The 14399-nt window shown below is 43.4% G+C and overlaps 1 protein-coding gene across 1 annotated transcript in view; it reads right to left on the reverse strand.

Moving 5' to 3' along the window:
* The window catches only part of SEMA5B (semaphorin 5B), a 201912-nt gene that overhangs the window by 36648 nt on the left and 150865 nt on the right, over window positions 1-14399 (reverse strand). The window contains exon 14 of the mRNA XM_054278238.1: window positions 3668-3785. Coding sequence (XP_054134213.1) covers window positions 3668-3785 — 118 coding nt within the window. The remainder of the gene's footprint in view (window positions 1-3667; window positions 3786-14399) is intronic.

The raw sequence follows: 14399 nt of genomic DNA on the forward strand, positions 1-14399 counted from the left end.
CGCGGGTGTGACGTCAGAGCCGGTGCGACGGTCAGCTCGAATCGCGGGTAGAGCCGGGGGGCCGGCGGGGGAGGCGAACACAACATCAGAGGAGGAGGGGTCGGATTCCGGGACAGACCGAGGGGCGGGAACCTCGGAGGTGAAACAGGGGGGAGACGATGATGACGTTACCTTGGGGGACACCGGAAGTAGCTCAGAGAGCACGCACGCGCAGAGAGCAAGACGCGGGCGGGCCCGAGCCCGGTCCCCTGTGACGTCGCGGGTGAGGAGGGGCCGTGTTAGGGATTCTACGTCCCGCGGCTCCACACCGTCTCCAGATCTGGTGCCTTTGGTCTCGAGCCTCGGAGTTTCAGTTCCTTCCCTTCATGGGAGAAGCCGAGCCGGAAGAGGAAGTAGGGTAGTCGAGATTGCACCGTCATCCGAGCCAGGGAGGCCGGTGACAGCGCCACCTAGTGGCAGGAGGGCAGAAGTGCACGACATGCCGGGTCGGCTCGGCGGAGCCACAGCGCCATCTCGTGGCGAGACTGCAACAATGCAGCAATTTTTTCCAACAATATATAAAAAGAAAAGCACCTCGAAGAAAACAATGTTAACACAACAAAGGGATTATCCATCTGATCCACCGATCGTGAGACATTTTCTAAACAACACGCAGGCAAAGCTAAAGGGAGATCCTTTAGTTTTGATCAGAAACCCAGAAACAGGTTAAATAGAGGGTCCTTTCAAACTAATCATTTGGGGAAAGGGTTTTGCTTGTATCTCCACAGATCGAGGTCTGAAGTGGGTGTCGGCACGGCATGTGAAGCCATTCCGAACGCGAGAACACGAGAATGCTGATCCAAGAAGCAGAGAGACGAGTACTCAGACAGAAGTCGAGACTCGGGCTGCGAAAAACGACCCAGAAGAGAAATGAAAAGAAACTGAGGACTTTGGGGGGTTTTCACATAAAAGCAAAAAAAGATCTTCTTGGTGCAAACAGAAGGGGGAGATGTGGGATCTCAGTCTCTCAGAACTGGGGCGCAGGGTGAACTAGACCCCCCCTGGGGGGCTCGGGAGTCCTGGAATGCTGCCAGAAATGTCTGGTGGCTGGACTTTGATCCCACATGGGAGATGACATCAGTATGAGGACGGGAGGATTTCACTGGGGTGAATGGTGAAGGGACAAGTTAATTGGAGTGTGAGATACAGGGTTTAAGATCCCTGAACAGGGGGGTCTAGAGAGGCAAGATGGAGGGATTGGGGCGTGCCCTTCTCCTTCTTCTTCTTCCTCTAGGCCTCCATCTTCTGTGGTGATGTTGGCACTCCGGGATTGGACCTTACTAGGGGAACACTGGTTAAGAAGGGTAGAGGGTATTGGAGAAAAATGATAAATATGGTATACGTAACTCCGGGTATAAAGATAGGTGACCGCCCCAGGGGCTTTCAGTGTGTGCCCATGGCTGACTGCTGAGCAGAACTCTGTCAGGCCAAGAGAAAATCTTTTAGATAAGCAATTAATAAACACCAAGACCAAGAACAAATCTGAAGCTTCCTCTCGTCCTTTCGAACCCGGGGGCCCAAGGCCATCTTTGGGCTTTTCCCCAGACCATCTGAACAGCCCAGAAATCCCACAATGGTACACTTTACTGGGAATACTCAATTCCTGACTTGCCAACCACCCTCAACAGTGACACCATGAGCTTGGCTAATAGTTTATTAACTAAGCTAAAGTTCCTTTCCTGCTGGTGGCTCATGTTGGCATCAGTAAGATACCACAAAATAGGATGCATCTGTTTTTCTGAAATCAAAGTGCACCTCACTCCCTTCTCCCAAGAAAGCAGGTACAATCCTGTATCAGGACTCCCTGGGAAACTGTGGGCACACACATGGGAGGGCAGTTTAGTTTGTGGAATTTGTGTGCTACCATTTCTTAATGTTAAAATGGTTGAGATTGCAACCTCAGTACCCCTTAGGAGATTCTGGATGTTATCTAGGAATACCATACAGTGACCATTACCCCATGTATTATGTTAACACTGCATGATTAAGCCTCCATCTAAAATCTCTTAATATTAAAGCTGGAGAGTGGGGATCTGTGGCACAATGTAGTGCTGTACAAAGATGTTCAGACTAGCTCTGAACAAATTTGCACAAGAGCAGCAGTCAAGTTGTGTTAGTGTTGTGGTTGACTCATACAAATGCCTGGCCCATGTAGGATATAATTCAATAATATGCCAGTTCTGGCTTTAAAAGTTGCTGAATGCCAGTCTCTCAGCTGTGCCAGGACATCTGTTTGTGGGCTAGGCTGCAGAAGAACTCTGACATTAGCTGGGTTAGGAAAAGTTTATTTGGGAGGGGTGCTTTTAATCTACACCATTTCACACTTGACTGTGATCTCACATACAGCTGTACCAGCACAGCTGAGCGCCTGGTGCTCAGCCCAGAAAAGCAGGGTGGGAAAAGCCAGGACATCTTATGAGAGTAACTCATCCAACTAAACTCACAGACAGGTCTTTTGCAGGAATGAAGTCTGGCATTGGGTCATTACATTCCCCTTCCCTTTCAGTGCTCATCTGCACATGCTGTTCTTCTGGACCCTTGCTTCTGTTGTCCATGACCTTTCCTGCACTGAATACAAGGAAATACTTGGATATTGCTGATGCAGGTGTTTAAATGAGCCATCCCACTCCATGTCAGTGTGAATTCGTTCCAGTGAGTGGCAGGGGTTAAAGAAAAAGGAAGCACTTGCATGTGGATTTTAAACAGCTTGGCAGCCTGTCAGTCAAAGAGCACAAGGCTGACACATGTAACAGAATAGGAGCATCTACACAGAAAATAATCTACAATGGAATTTTAAAACAAATGTAAAATGTACCCCAAGAGCAGACAAAGCTCCTGAATATTCTGTGCTGGATTTTTATGACCTTGAAACAATGACCTGGAGTAGTTTGTTCCCTAGTGTGCACCACAGTAGACATGTTCAAACTAGAGGATTAACACCTCACACACCTATCAACAGACACAGGCATTAAGCAGGATGAGATAACAGCATGGGCAATCAAGAAGCACTGCATCCCAGTTCAACACAGGAGGGTTATAAACACACAAGCCTCTGAATCCAGCAGTGAAAAACTCAAGCCTGCCAAGCTGAGGATGGATTGAAGTAATGACTAATATTTCCTGGGAAAATATCTTCGGAGTAAGGAAGATAAGGGGAATAAACATCCCAGCACCTCCAGACAGAAATAGCGTCCTGAAGATATAACCCATCCAGCCCTCTCTCCCTATCTACTGGACTTAGCAGTATTAACATGCTAATTGACGTTAGATAATAACAATGAGCATTAATGACAATTTCTCCTCCACCCTCAATTTATTTAACAAGACTGCTTTTTCATTCCCAGCCATCCTGGCGGTACAGTTCAAGCAGCAGGAATTATACTCAGCCAGACAGCTTCTGGGGATCACAGCCAGGAACTGGATATTGTCATCAGAGAAGGGTGGGTGGCTGGGAAGGGAGCTGGAGAGTTAACTCAGACTGATTCAAGAAGAGACATGTTTTTTCCATTCCCATCTCTTGGAGACCAGGACCAGGAAAAAAGGCCATCTCTTTGCAATATCATGCAGATATCCCTTCTACACATACACACATCAGTATACATAAAATTTTTCCACTGCTTCCACTTACTGGGCACTCAGTAATATTTTGGGTCCAGAGGCTCATGTTGGAGCTGTCCTCAATGGTGGTGCATCGCTTCTGCTTGCTATCCCAGCCACAGTAAGGGTCTCTGGCTCCTAGGCATTCCCTGCATGTGCAAAGACAAAAGATTAAAGCCCTTTAAGACTGTCTAGCTCCAAAGACATGTATTCAAGTATAGTCCTTGTATGTGACAGCTGTCAACTGCACCGAGGCTCAGCAGAAGAAACAATTTCTTTAAGCAGAGGTTTACCTGCTTGGAAGGGGGGAAAAATGGATAGGAGGGTGATAGGACACAAAGTAAATATCACTCATAGAAGCTGTAGATTAAAAATCACTCTTCTCCAATGCCTAGGGAAAGAAAATGACTTTACAAATTTTAGTCAAAGAACACTTGTCATTGAGATATCTTTGAGCCCCCATGTAATCACACAGCAGGCCAAATCTCACACAAAGCGACCTCTGTGACTATGTTTTCTGACACTGTGTCCATCCGAAGGGGTTAGACAAGCAGAATTAGCCAATGGACTGGTAATAAAGGCTTTCTATTAGTCTTGGTCTTTGCTGGAACAATGGTTTCATTTATAATCCCAGCATCAAGATGTCAGTTTGGAAAAGTCACAGCAGAACATTATTTCTAAGCTTTTGGCTGCTTTGAACACTCCTGTATTCATTTTCCTCCTGAATCCATATTTACAGGCTAAGTGTGTGTTCCCAACATGTGAGCTGCTAAACAAAAATATCTAGGGCTATTACTGCCACTAAGCAGTGAAGATCAGTCACAGAAGTAGTCTGTACCAATAAAATTCAGCTGTATTGGTCGTTCCCATGAGTTGCTTTCAAACTGTTAATTTTCATTAAGAAAATATAAAGGTACAAGTCACATCATGCATGTATTAGTGAAAGACAAAGAGAGGACCAAACCTAAAAATATTCACAACACTATTTTTAATCCCTATGATCCATTCTCTTCTGTCACACAAAAGGCTGATAAGATCTTTCAAAAAATCCCAAATGACTTGAAAACTGCCAATTAGACAGCAGCAAGGGACCGGGGAAATATTCAGTTGGAGAAGCTAAACAGGAGAGTAATAAAATGTATTCTAAGGCAAGGTATCAGTATGATTAACGAAACATCAAACCCCCCCCCCCACCCGCCCCAATGCAATGAGATGTGAACTGTTCCCTCCCAGAAATCTTTGAAATCCTATTAGCCTGTAATCAGCTGCAAATGAAAAAGCAAGTCCCTCACACAGCTGAGAACACTCTATTAGTCTGTGCTGACTCCACAGTGATTTGTCCCAAAGCAAACCCCAGACTGCTTTGATGTCTGGTACCCATTGCTTTATATATATCTATATACAGACACATTTATATTTTAATTATGAGTTTCCACTTTGCTCCGCTCCTACATTTCCTCTGCTAAAGATTTCACACACAGAGTTGTAAGGAACAAAACTTCTTTTGCATGATTTAGGAAGGTAGTTACAATGACTGTCTCTACTGTATTTTTCCTTCAGTTGCTTCAGCACACCCAAGGAAAAGGCAAAGATGATTTTACCCCAGCCCCAGGCAACAGAACATCAAATATTTACCTAGAAAATGGCTTGGGATCCTCAGTCCAAGGATACAGAAGGGACATGTACTGCTTTGCTCATTACTTTGTCTAAAGACCCCTGTCCCGCTGTTTTGGCAACCCAAACCATGCTCACGCACGAAGGGGGCTGCTGCCACATCCAGAGCTGCCTTTGCTGTGCAGCAGCCCCTCAGCAAGGAGAGCACCCAGTTCAATACTGAGCACACCCTGGGGCATCTGCCCACACTGTGACAAGTTGGCACCTCAGGAGGAAACTGGGCAGTTTCTAAAAGGTAGAAAAAGAGAAGCAGTGGGGAGGGGGGTGGGGGGGAAGGTCCTGCTTTTCCTCAGAGAGCCTTTTGGTCAGGCTTTTAGACCCTGACACCTCATACACTATTGTTCCCAAATGCATGAAGCCATTTCACTGGGCACCCAGCAAGTTGAGAGAGGTCATTGTAATTCATAACGGGGAAGGCTGTTGCGAGCATCACCCTATTATGATACACATTTTCTCTGAATTTAATTTATAGGAAAACATGTGCTGCATAAATTCAGGAAATAATCTCCATATGTTCTGTACTGCAGCCCTCAGCCTGTCTGCAGGCTGCAGCATAGCCCAGCTAGGCACTGACCACTCTGCTGGCACTGCCATAATGTATGTCATGGAGCTAATGGGCCGCTCTTGGCCGGGAGCAGCCGGCTCTGGAACCCTCACAGAGCTCTCAGTGAATCACAGCCCACGCTCTCCTGCCACTGCTGTGACCCCCAGCTGACAGCCATCAGCAACCGAGCTGCACAGCTGCCAGGGGCCCTGGGGATGGGCACTGGGAAATGCTGGCATGGCAGGCCCTGGGGATGGGCACAGGGAAATGCTGGCATGGCAGGCCCTGGGGATGGGCACAGGGAAATGCTGGCATGGCACCTGTTGGCTGGGAGCTGCAGCCAGTCCCGTGTGCTGCATCTGAGTTCCTGCACCCAGCCCAGGCTCTGCTGGGCTGTCAGAACACACACTCTGTAATTTAACAACCATCACAGCCCAGGACTTCTCATGTCATGGCAGGCCCTTAAAACCATTTGAAATCTAAAAACAAAATAGCTATGCTGTCTGCCTCCCTTCAGGACTCAGAGCACACTCATCTGCCTCAGCTCTGGTGAGAAACCTGTTATATCAGCTGACACCGATACACTTAGGGGTAAGGAGAAATGTATCTACTTAGGCAAAATTTTGCCCATTTTTCTCCCTTTTTAAGCAGGAAAAGCATTACAATGTATGTAATGCAAGAAAATGACATTTCTGGCAAATACTTCCAGTGAACACTTCAAAAGCCAGCCTAATTTATATCCTTACAGTATCTTTAAAATATATATATCCCTGTTTATGTCATTAAAAGATAAAACCACATCAGCAAGCACATACCAAAAGACAAATATATGCAAGCACACATGCATACCCAAATCAAAATGTTTCAGAAGTACACTGGCATTCTTAGTAGATCAGGCACCATGGTGTGGAAAATGCAAAGATATCACAGCATTTCTCTGTGCTCATAACACAAAATAAATTGAGATGTTTACATGCAAATACCATTTTGTATTATGATACTGGTGAAAAATCTCACAGAGGCCACAGGGCCTGCAGTCTCGCAGGGCAATATGTAAATAATGTGAAATAAGATACAAAGGAGTTTACATACAACAATGAAATTCTGATGTTTCAAAGGCAATGGGGCTTCTGCCACTGGCTTGGTTGCCCAGGTTTTATATTGCACATAAAGGGAACATTTCACTTAAGTCTCTTCAGTAGCAGGCTGGGAATGACTCAAGGAACTAATGGGACACTGTTCTGTTGTCTCCCACCACAATTCCCAGGGCTAAGGGGAACCCATTATCCCAGAAGACTACCTGAGCATAGCAGGTTAACACTGACTGTCTTACTGCTAATGACTTACTTAATGAAATCCTACTAAGTGGGATGCTTGTGAAAGTAAGATGAGGATGATGATGATGATGATTACACCTCATGGCCCATGCCCTGTTTCCCTCTGGCCATCTAGTAACCTCATATTCAGTGAGGACTTGGAACCTCCTGACAGATATCTAAGACGTTGGATTTATTTTGATAGGAAGAGGTTGGATTTATTTTTATAGGGCATTAATATCAATAGTGATTCATTTTAATTCATTGCCTCACAATAAATGCCTTGTGTGAGGCATAAAGGCATACACTAAAGTTCAATTGAAAAACAATTCCATTTGAGTCTCCTATTCAAGGTGTTTTTTTCCTCCAGTTCCTCATTCTCACTTACTAAGGTCATTTGCATGAAAATAAGATCTTGCTCCTAAGAGCTCACCTGCTGCCAGCTGTTTGGGAGCTGTAAGCCTCCCTGCTGTTGGCTGTTGCAATCATTTCTACAGCAGTGATCTGGGATAACACAAAGGATTAAGACTCTGCAACAGGGACATTGTCACTAAAGTCAATGGAGACTCTTACCTATGACTCAAAAGAGTTTTCATATGGTCTTTGACAGCCAGTGTGCTGAGCCTTCACTAATGGTATGTGCTGCAAAAGGGCTTCTGCTTCCAGTATGCTAATGCTGCCCAAGATCCATTTTTTCGCAATGTCCTGAATGACATCTTCTTTCAGAATCTTCATTAAAGCTTAAACATCTGTATTTAAAAAGTTTTTCATTCCCACTTTAATTTGCTCTGGGTCTAGACAACCTCATCTTTTGGTCATTTTTCCCTGAAAGTTAAAACTTTAGACTGAAAATGAATCATCAAATCAATGGAACCATACCCAAGATGTTAGGCTTTGACAGACCAAAGGAAAGAAAGAATTACTACAGCCTCTTCCATTCTTACTACCAGAGAGAAGACACATAAAAATGCCATTTTGTACCAAGAGCCACAAAACTCATTCAAAATATTTACAACTAAGAACTCTGCTCCTTTCATCTGCCAGGTTCTGCTTACTCTCCCAGTTTTCATTTCCTCTCTTTCATTTAACTTTTTATCACTCCTTTTTTATGACTAATAGCAAATAGGAATGGAATGGCAGGACATGATGATGTGCAGAGGCAAGGCTCTAGACCCAAAGGCTGAGAAGTTCCTTCCCAAACTGTGTTTGCTCACAAAACCATCACTGCACCAGGAAACAGTTCCGTGTTTTGCTCATGAGCTTGGAACCTGCAGTGAAGGTCCTGTTTGTCAGGGAGACACAAGAACTGTTTCAGTACCTGGTTCTTTAGACCCCATAGGCATCACCAGGCAGTCCATCAGAGGCACATTCACTGGTGCAGGTTTTATAACCCTGATCCTGCAAGGCACTGAGCAAGGTTCATCCATGCTCAGCATCTCAGGAGCATGGCCAGCACAGGAATGCCCCTTGCTCTTTTGGGGAATAAGATCTCAGAGTTCCAATTCCACGCTGGTTTGTTCACTCTTAGAATGGTTACCTGTGAGGGAACAGCCCTTTGCAAGCAATAAAGGGGTTTTAGCTGAGTTAGTTGTAAGCATGAGGCTGTGTTTGGCAGACAGGCATTTCCTGACAAGGGTAGCTTACTGTCCCATTGCAAGCAACCTGCAGAGGGGATGAACTAAACAAATAATCATATTAGCTTCCAGCCAACCAAATCACAATTACTGACAACCTCAACAGCCTGTGCAAGGAAGAGTGGACGTCTGTCTTCCCCAAAGCCAGATGGCATGAAAAGAGAAAAATGAGAACCAAAAGGATGATTGTGGTTTAAGAAAATAAGATTGTAAAGGAAAAAAAAGCACCAGACATTCTAAAAATCCTTCTAATTTTGATACCTTTAAAAATTCAGACTGCAGAAATGAGTTAGTGATCTGTACAAATTCATTATCTTTCCCCATAAGAAGAGAAGCCAAGTGGAACTGAGCTGCTTTAGTCAGATGCTGGTCAAGTAGCAGCTTCATTTCTCAGTTGGTAAATATAACATATTCCATGCCAGATGTTACTGCCCTTTCCTCAAGACCAGCAGCCACATACTACATAAGGAATTCACAGGGCTATTTGTGGGGCAGAGCCCAGCTTGGGAAGAGCATGCTGCAGCTCACAGGTACCACCACTGTGAGGGGTGCAGTTGATGTTAATGTGGACAGACAGGGTTTGGTATTTTGGCATGTGATACTGGATGCAGAGGCAGAGAAGCTGAAATGGGTATGTGTCATTTATCACCCACACATGCTTAGCATCAGTGATTGCTCCTCTGCACATGATTTGTTTTGAATGAATAAATTAAAGCCACGTAAAGCAACCTCCAAAACTGAAGTCGATTTATGAGTCAAACACATGTTATTTATTAAAAAAAAGCAGTGCACAGACAGAGGATTTTCAGGCAGTTTCATCTCATTTTCTTTTCCACATCAGGGAAACTCTTGCTAGAGTTCACCTTCTGGCCTACCATTTTCAATATCACTTTAATCGATTGAGGTTTATAGATTATGGCCTCGCACAAGCTACACAACTATTCCATTTCTTACTTTCTGACATCCCATTCCATCATCTTCTAGCAACACTGACTTCTTTATTGGATAGGAATTTATTTTTATTTTCAAAGCTGTGAAATAAAACAACATTCCATTTATTCAAACATGAAGATTAATGCCATCTCTGATTAAATCTGGATTTATGTTTACATTAGTAAAACAGATTAGTAAAAAAAAAAAAAAAAAAAAGGAGTGTTCCTTCATGGACACTTTTAGAAACTCTTGTCACTGTGCCAAACAAAACTGACCTCTAATAAAAACAAAAGTACAGAGGGTCTCTGACTACCAGTGACAGGATCATTCATCCACAAGAAAACTCAGATACTATTGAAGTCCTAATGAAAGGAATAGCCAGAAGGAATTCCTGAATGCAGGGCATGTTTGTCGGGGTTGCAGAGCACCACCGTTTCCAAGCCTCAGCAGGCTTCTGAGCCTTAAGAAAACATGCTCCCCAGGGCTGCCATATGGGAAGAGGCAGAGGGGACCAGGCATCCTTTTGGAAAGGCAGCTTGGGCAGATCAGTGCACTCAAGTGTTACTCCCTGTCTCTGCCCTGTGTCAGTCAGTGTCTGGAGGCAGCTGTCACATTAAGACGTGCTCTGCTCCTGTGCTTCTGCTCTGTGGCTGCAGATCTGAGATCTCTGTGTGCAAACTGCTGGAGTTTGGTAGTGTGGGTGGAGACAGGCAAAGGGTGGCTTAGGCAAGAGCAAATCCACTGCATGAGAGGCAGACAGGTGCTTTATGCAGCCTCTGCAAGACACTGATGATTTAAGAACACAAGTTACACTAAAATGGGAACTCAGGATGGGAAAGAAAAATGCAAAGGCAGAAAACTTAGAAAGCAGTGTGAATGATGATAAAGAAACCTGAAAATAGCCTACAGTTGTCACCTAGGCTGCACAAAGTAATCCATATTCAAGCAGCTCCTTTGTGAAAGTAGGATTTTGTTAAGATCTGGGTAATTATTTTCTGCTCAACAAGATGCAGATTAAACTGGATAGAGCCTTTGTAGATTAATGTATCTTGGAAAAGTCAAATAAATATTAGACCATCCATTACAGCCTGAGGATCAAACACATCTGCCTTCTAATGCAGGGATATTTTAACACTGTATAAAGGCCAAAATGGTTCTGCTACATATTCTCCAGTGCTTCTTCCCATGCAATCATAATAACACCATCAAACAATGCTCATTCCTTTTTTTAACAAGAGAACATCACTTAAGTAAATGGATATTCTTGAAATCCAGCTTTACCTCTTGCAGACTGGAGTGTTCCAATAGTTCTACAATACTCAGTATTTTGATAGAAGATACCAAACTGTACAATATTACACTTTTTGATAACCCATACATATTTTATGTATTTATATGCAGTTCAGTTTTAAACTGAAGCCAGCAAAACCAAATTTGCTCTGACTCCAGATACTTCCTCATCCCCAAACAGGTAAAACAGCACATCTCCTGATAAAAAGTTAATGATGCATCTGTAGCAATACATTAACTCAGTATTAACATTGGACACATTTGTGTTTTGCCCTGCAAATTCTGCCTGAAGCTTGAGACAAGAAGAAAACCAGCCACAGCAGCAGTACGACTGCAGATCCTTTCATCAGGAGCCACGTTACTGAATGTGACCATTGCCTAGAATACAAATCTTATGACAAAATAGTAGCAAATGGCAAGAATTGACAGATGCAATGGATATCTGCCCTGGGGCTTGCTGGTAGCTTTAGTTATTAATCTTGTTTGTATAACAATAGCATTGATGTCATCCTAACATAACATATTCAAGAAAACGACATGCTTTCCTGTCAGTTGCCACTGTGTTGAAAGTAATTTCACACAGCCCACCTAGCAGGCATCAGATGGTAATGACTTTTAGACAGCATTGATCTGAGCTGGCCTACAGCCAAGCTCCTAGAGGTAAAAGGATCTGTACACTAAACTGTTCCTAAGTCCTGTTGGCAGGATGCTTTAAAAATAGGGAGCAAACAAAAGCCCTGGCATGTTCAACCTGTGTCCTCCCTCCTGGCAAACCCAAAACGAGTTGGCAACTTAGTCATGATAGGAAGGAGACAAAAGGAAGTGAGTCCTGAAATTAACTGATTTTGTTTGCTTCTTCTGAAGTGACCTTTGTCTGTTTCAGCAATCGTATTACTCTGGACTCCAGCTACTGCTAAACTCCCCTTCTGTTCACTAAGGGTCATTTCCAGACTTCAGAACTAAAAGTGGGAGCCTAAAAGTGCACAGGCTGCTTAAAATTAATATAATACGTGTCATTGGTTTGAGCATTTAGTAGAAATGAGAAAAACTCTAATAATTCATCTGGTTGGGAGCAGATGAATTAGCGCCTTCCTATTTTGTATCCCGTCTCTTTTTCTGCAACACATGCACCAGAAATCTCAGCACAGGCTTATTCCTCAAACTCAGCCGCTTGCTGCTTTCCCTGCTGGCCCTGCACTGCATTTCTCTCCTCACTGTTATTTGTGATTCCTTCATACTTAAATGCCATCTACAAAGTATGCTATTTTCTTTCTTCCATGCCATTAAAGATAATGTCAAATAAGATGAAACTGAAAACCAATCTCTCTGGCATCTCACAGGAAACATGCCCCAGCTCACTAGCTCACTGCTTATCCTTGTCTGCTTTTTATTTCCAATTTCAGACACATCCCTTTCCCAGACCATTCAAGTGAAGCTCTTTGACTGCTATTCTGAAAGCCACGTTCCTTAGACCTTACCATCCCTTCAAACCTTGGAGGTCCATATCCTGCAAATTGTATGGATGCACTTAACTTTACATATATAAACAGCTACATTAAAGAAAATGGGAGTAATTGCCTGCTACAGCAGATGCAAATGTGTTGTCAGGATAGAGAAAATGGTATAATTTTGTACTTCTATTTAAAGAACACAGATCCATTTCATCTACAAACTTCATTCTTTCCAAGAGCTTTAGTGATCATGGTTCTGTTTGATGTCTTCATTCTCTGTCAGTGGGAGTCTTGCTATTTTCTTAAATGCAACCAGAACGTCAAACCAGATGTTTAGTGATTTATTCAGATGTATTATTGGATACTGTGGATGACAAAACATTGGGCTGAGCACTCTCCTTTCTGCCTATGAAGTCTTCCAAAGCTTTTCAGCATTATTGGTGATACAATAATTAGCTAATTCCCTTAATTGTGGAGAGGCCATATCAGCCAGAACAGATGGAAATTAATGATTAAGCTTTATCACAACATTTTTGTAGTCTGTTACCTTTCCTTTTGCCTCTATTTTTAAATGGATATTCAATGTGCTGAATATTTTTTTAAACTCTCAGGCAGAAGATCTTCAAAACAAAATCTGGGCCAGATTTTCAACAGCCTCAGCTAAGAAGTGTTGGATTTTCAAGATCTTTGATGAACAATCTGGCCATCGGTGTCGCCTCAGCGATCTGCTGGATGCTGGGCTCCACTGAGCAAGTGTCCCTGTTGTTTCCTCCCCCACCTTTTTAAAGATTTTTCTTTTAACCCAACAATAGTTCATTGTTTGTCTTTCAAGGAGCTATCATCATTCTGATGAAGAAGTCAGAGGATTGTACTCAATTAAATCCTTCCCCCAAACTGGAAAATTTTTATACCTCTTCCCAGAGTATGTCATTTCTCCAAACTAAATTCCCCAATAGCTTAAGTCCTGAAATATGGTAAACCTGTGATTCAGGTTTTAGAATCCTACATTTAAGTGCTTCACTCCTTTGTTACAGAGGATTTTGCATCATATAAGGCTTAAAAAAAATAAAAGAAGAATGTAACATTAAACTCCAAAGCAATCCTCCATGTGATATCTCAAAGCCCTCAAAGGTGGAGGTGGTACAGTGATTGTGCTTGGAGCTGCAGTTCCACTTTGGAGAGAGACAAAGAGGGCAGAAAACTCCCTGCTTCTTTAGTGTAGCTGCTGACCCTTTTCTTCCAAAAACTCCCTGGAGCCATTTCAGGAGTTACTCACCTATATGTACTTAGTTTGTGTGATCACTGGCCCAGAGCTATTTAGAGGTGAGCTGTGCTTCTCTCACAGATATCAAGTCAGCAAATAAGAGTCCTTGTCAGCTGAGTCATTTTTGCCAGCTTTGCATTAAGTACCATGGCTGGAGGGGATGTTCAGAAGAATTTAGGCCAAGCAAGAGGGCAAAACCTCACCATCACTCAAGAGCAAATTCCTGCAATCGGGTCAAAAAGCAGACAAGGGTTCAGGTTAGAGCATGTCCTAGCTGCATTCAAGAGAACCTGGCTCTGGAAGCAGGAGGATCCACAGTGGCCTGAAGGTAACCTGAGGTGGCACTGCCACAACCTGGGAGATGCCCACAGCACAGCAGGGAGAGCACAGGCAAGCTAAACTACCCCCAGAACCACGCTGTAGATCCAAAACTGCAACCTGCATCATGTTAACTGCAAGTTTTATGCAGAAAAAAATAATATGGAAGGAGAAAGAGGAAGAAATGAATATCAAAATAAAGTGTATTAAAATAAACTGCTCAGGACAGGGAGAGGAGAAGGGGTGGGTATTCAAGAGACTGCTCCTATTTCCAAACATTTTCTTTTCCTCATTTAAATGTGCAATCAAAATCCTTAGTCTACCTCAGGGTTTCTGTGG

Source organism: Melozone crissalis, unplaced genomic scaffold (genome assembly GCF_028551555.1).
Source record: "Melozone crissalis strain CALT ecotype California unplaced genomic scaffold, PUWL_Pcris_2 ptg000023l_1, whole genome shotgun sequence".
Lineage (NCBI taxonomy): Eukaryota > Metazoa > Chordata > Aves > Passeriformes > Passerellidae > Melozone > Melozone crissalis.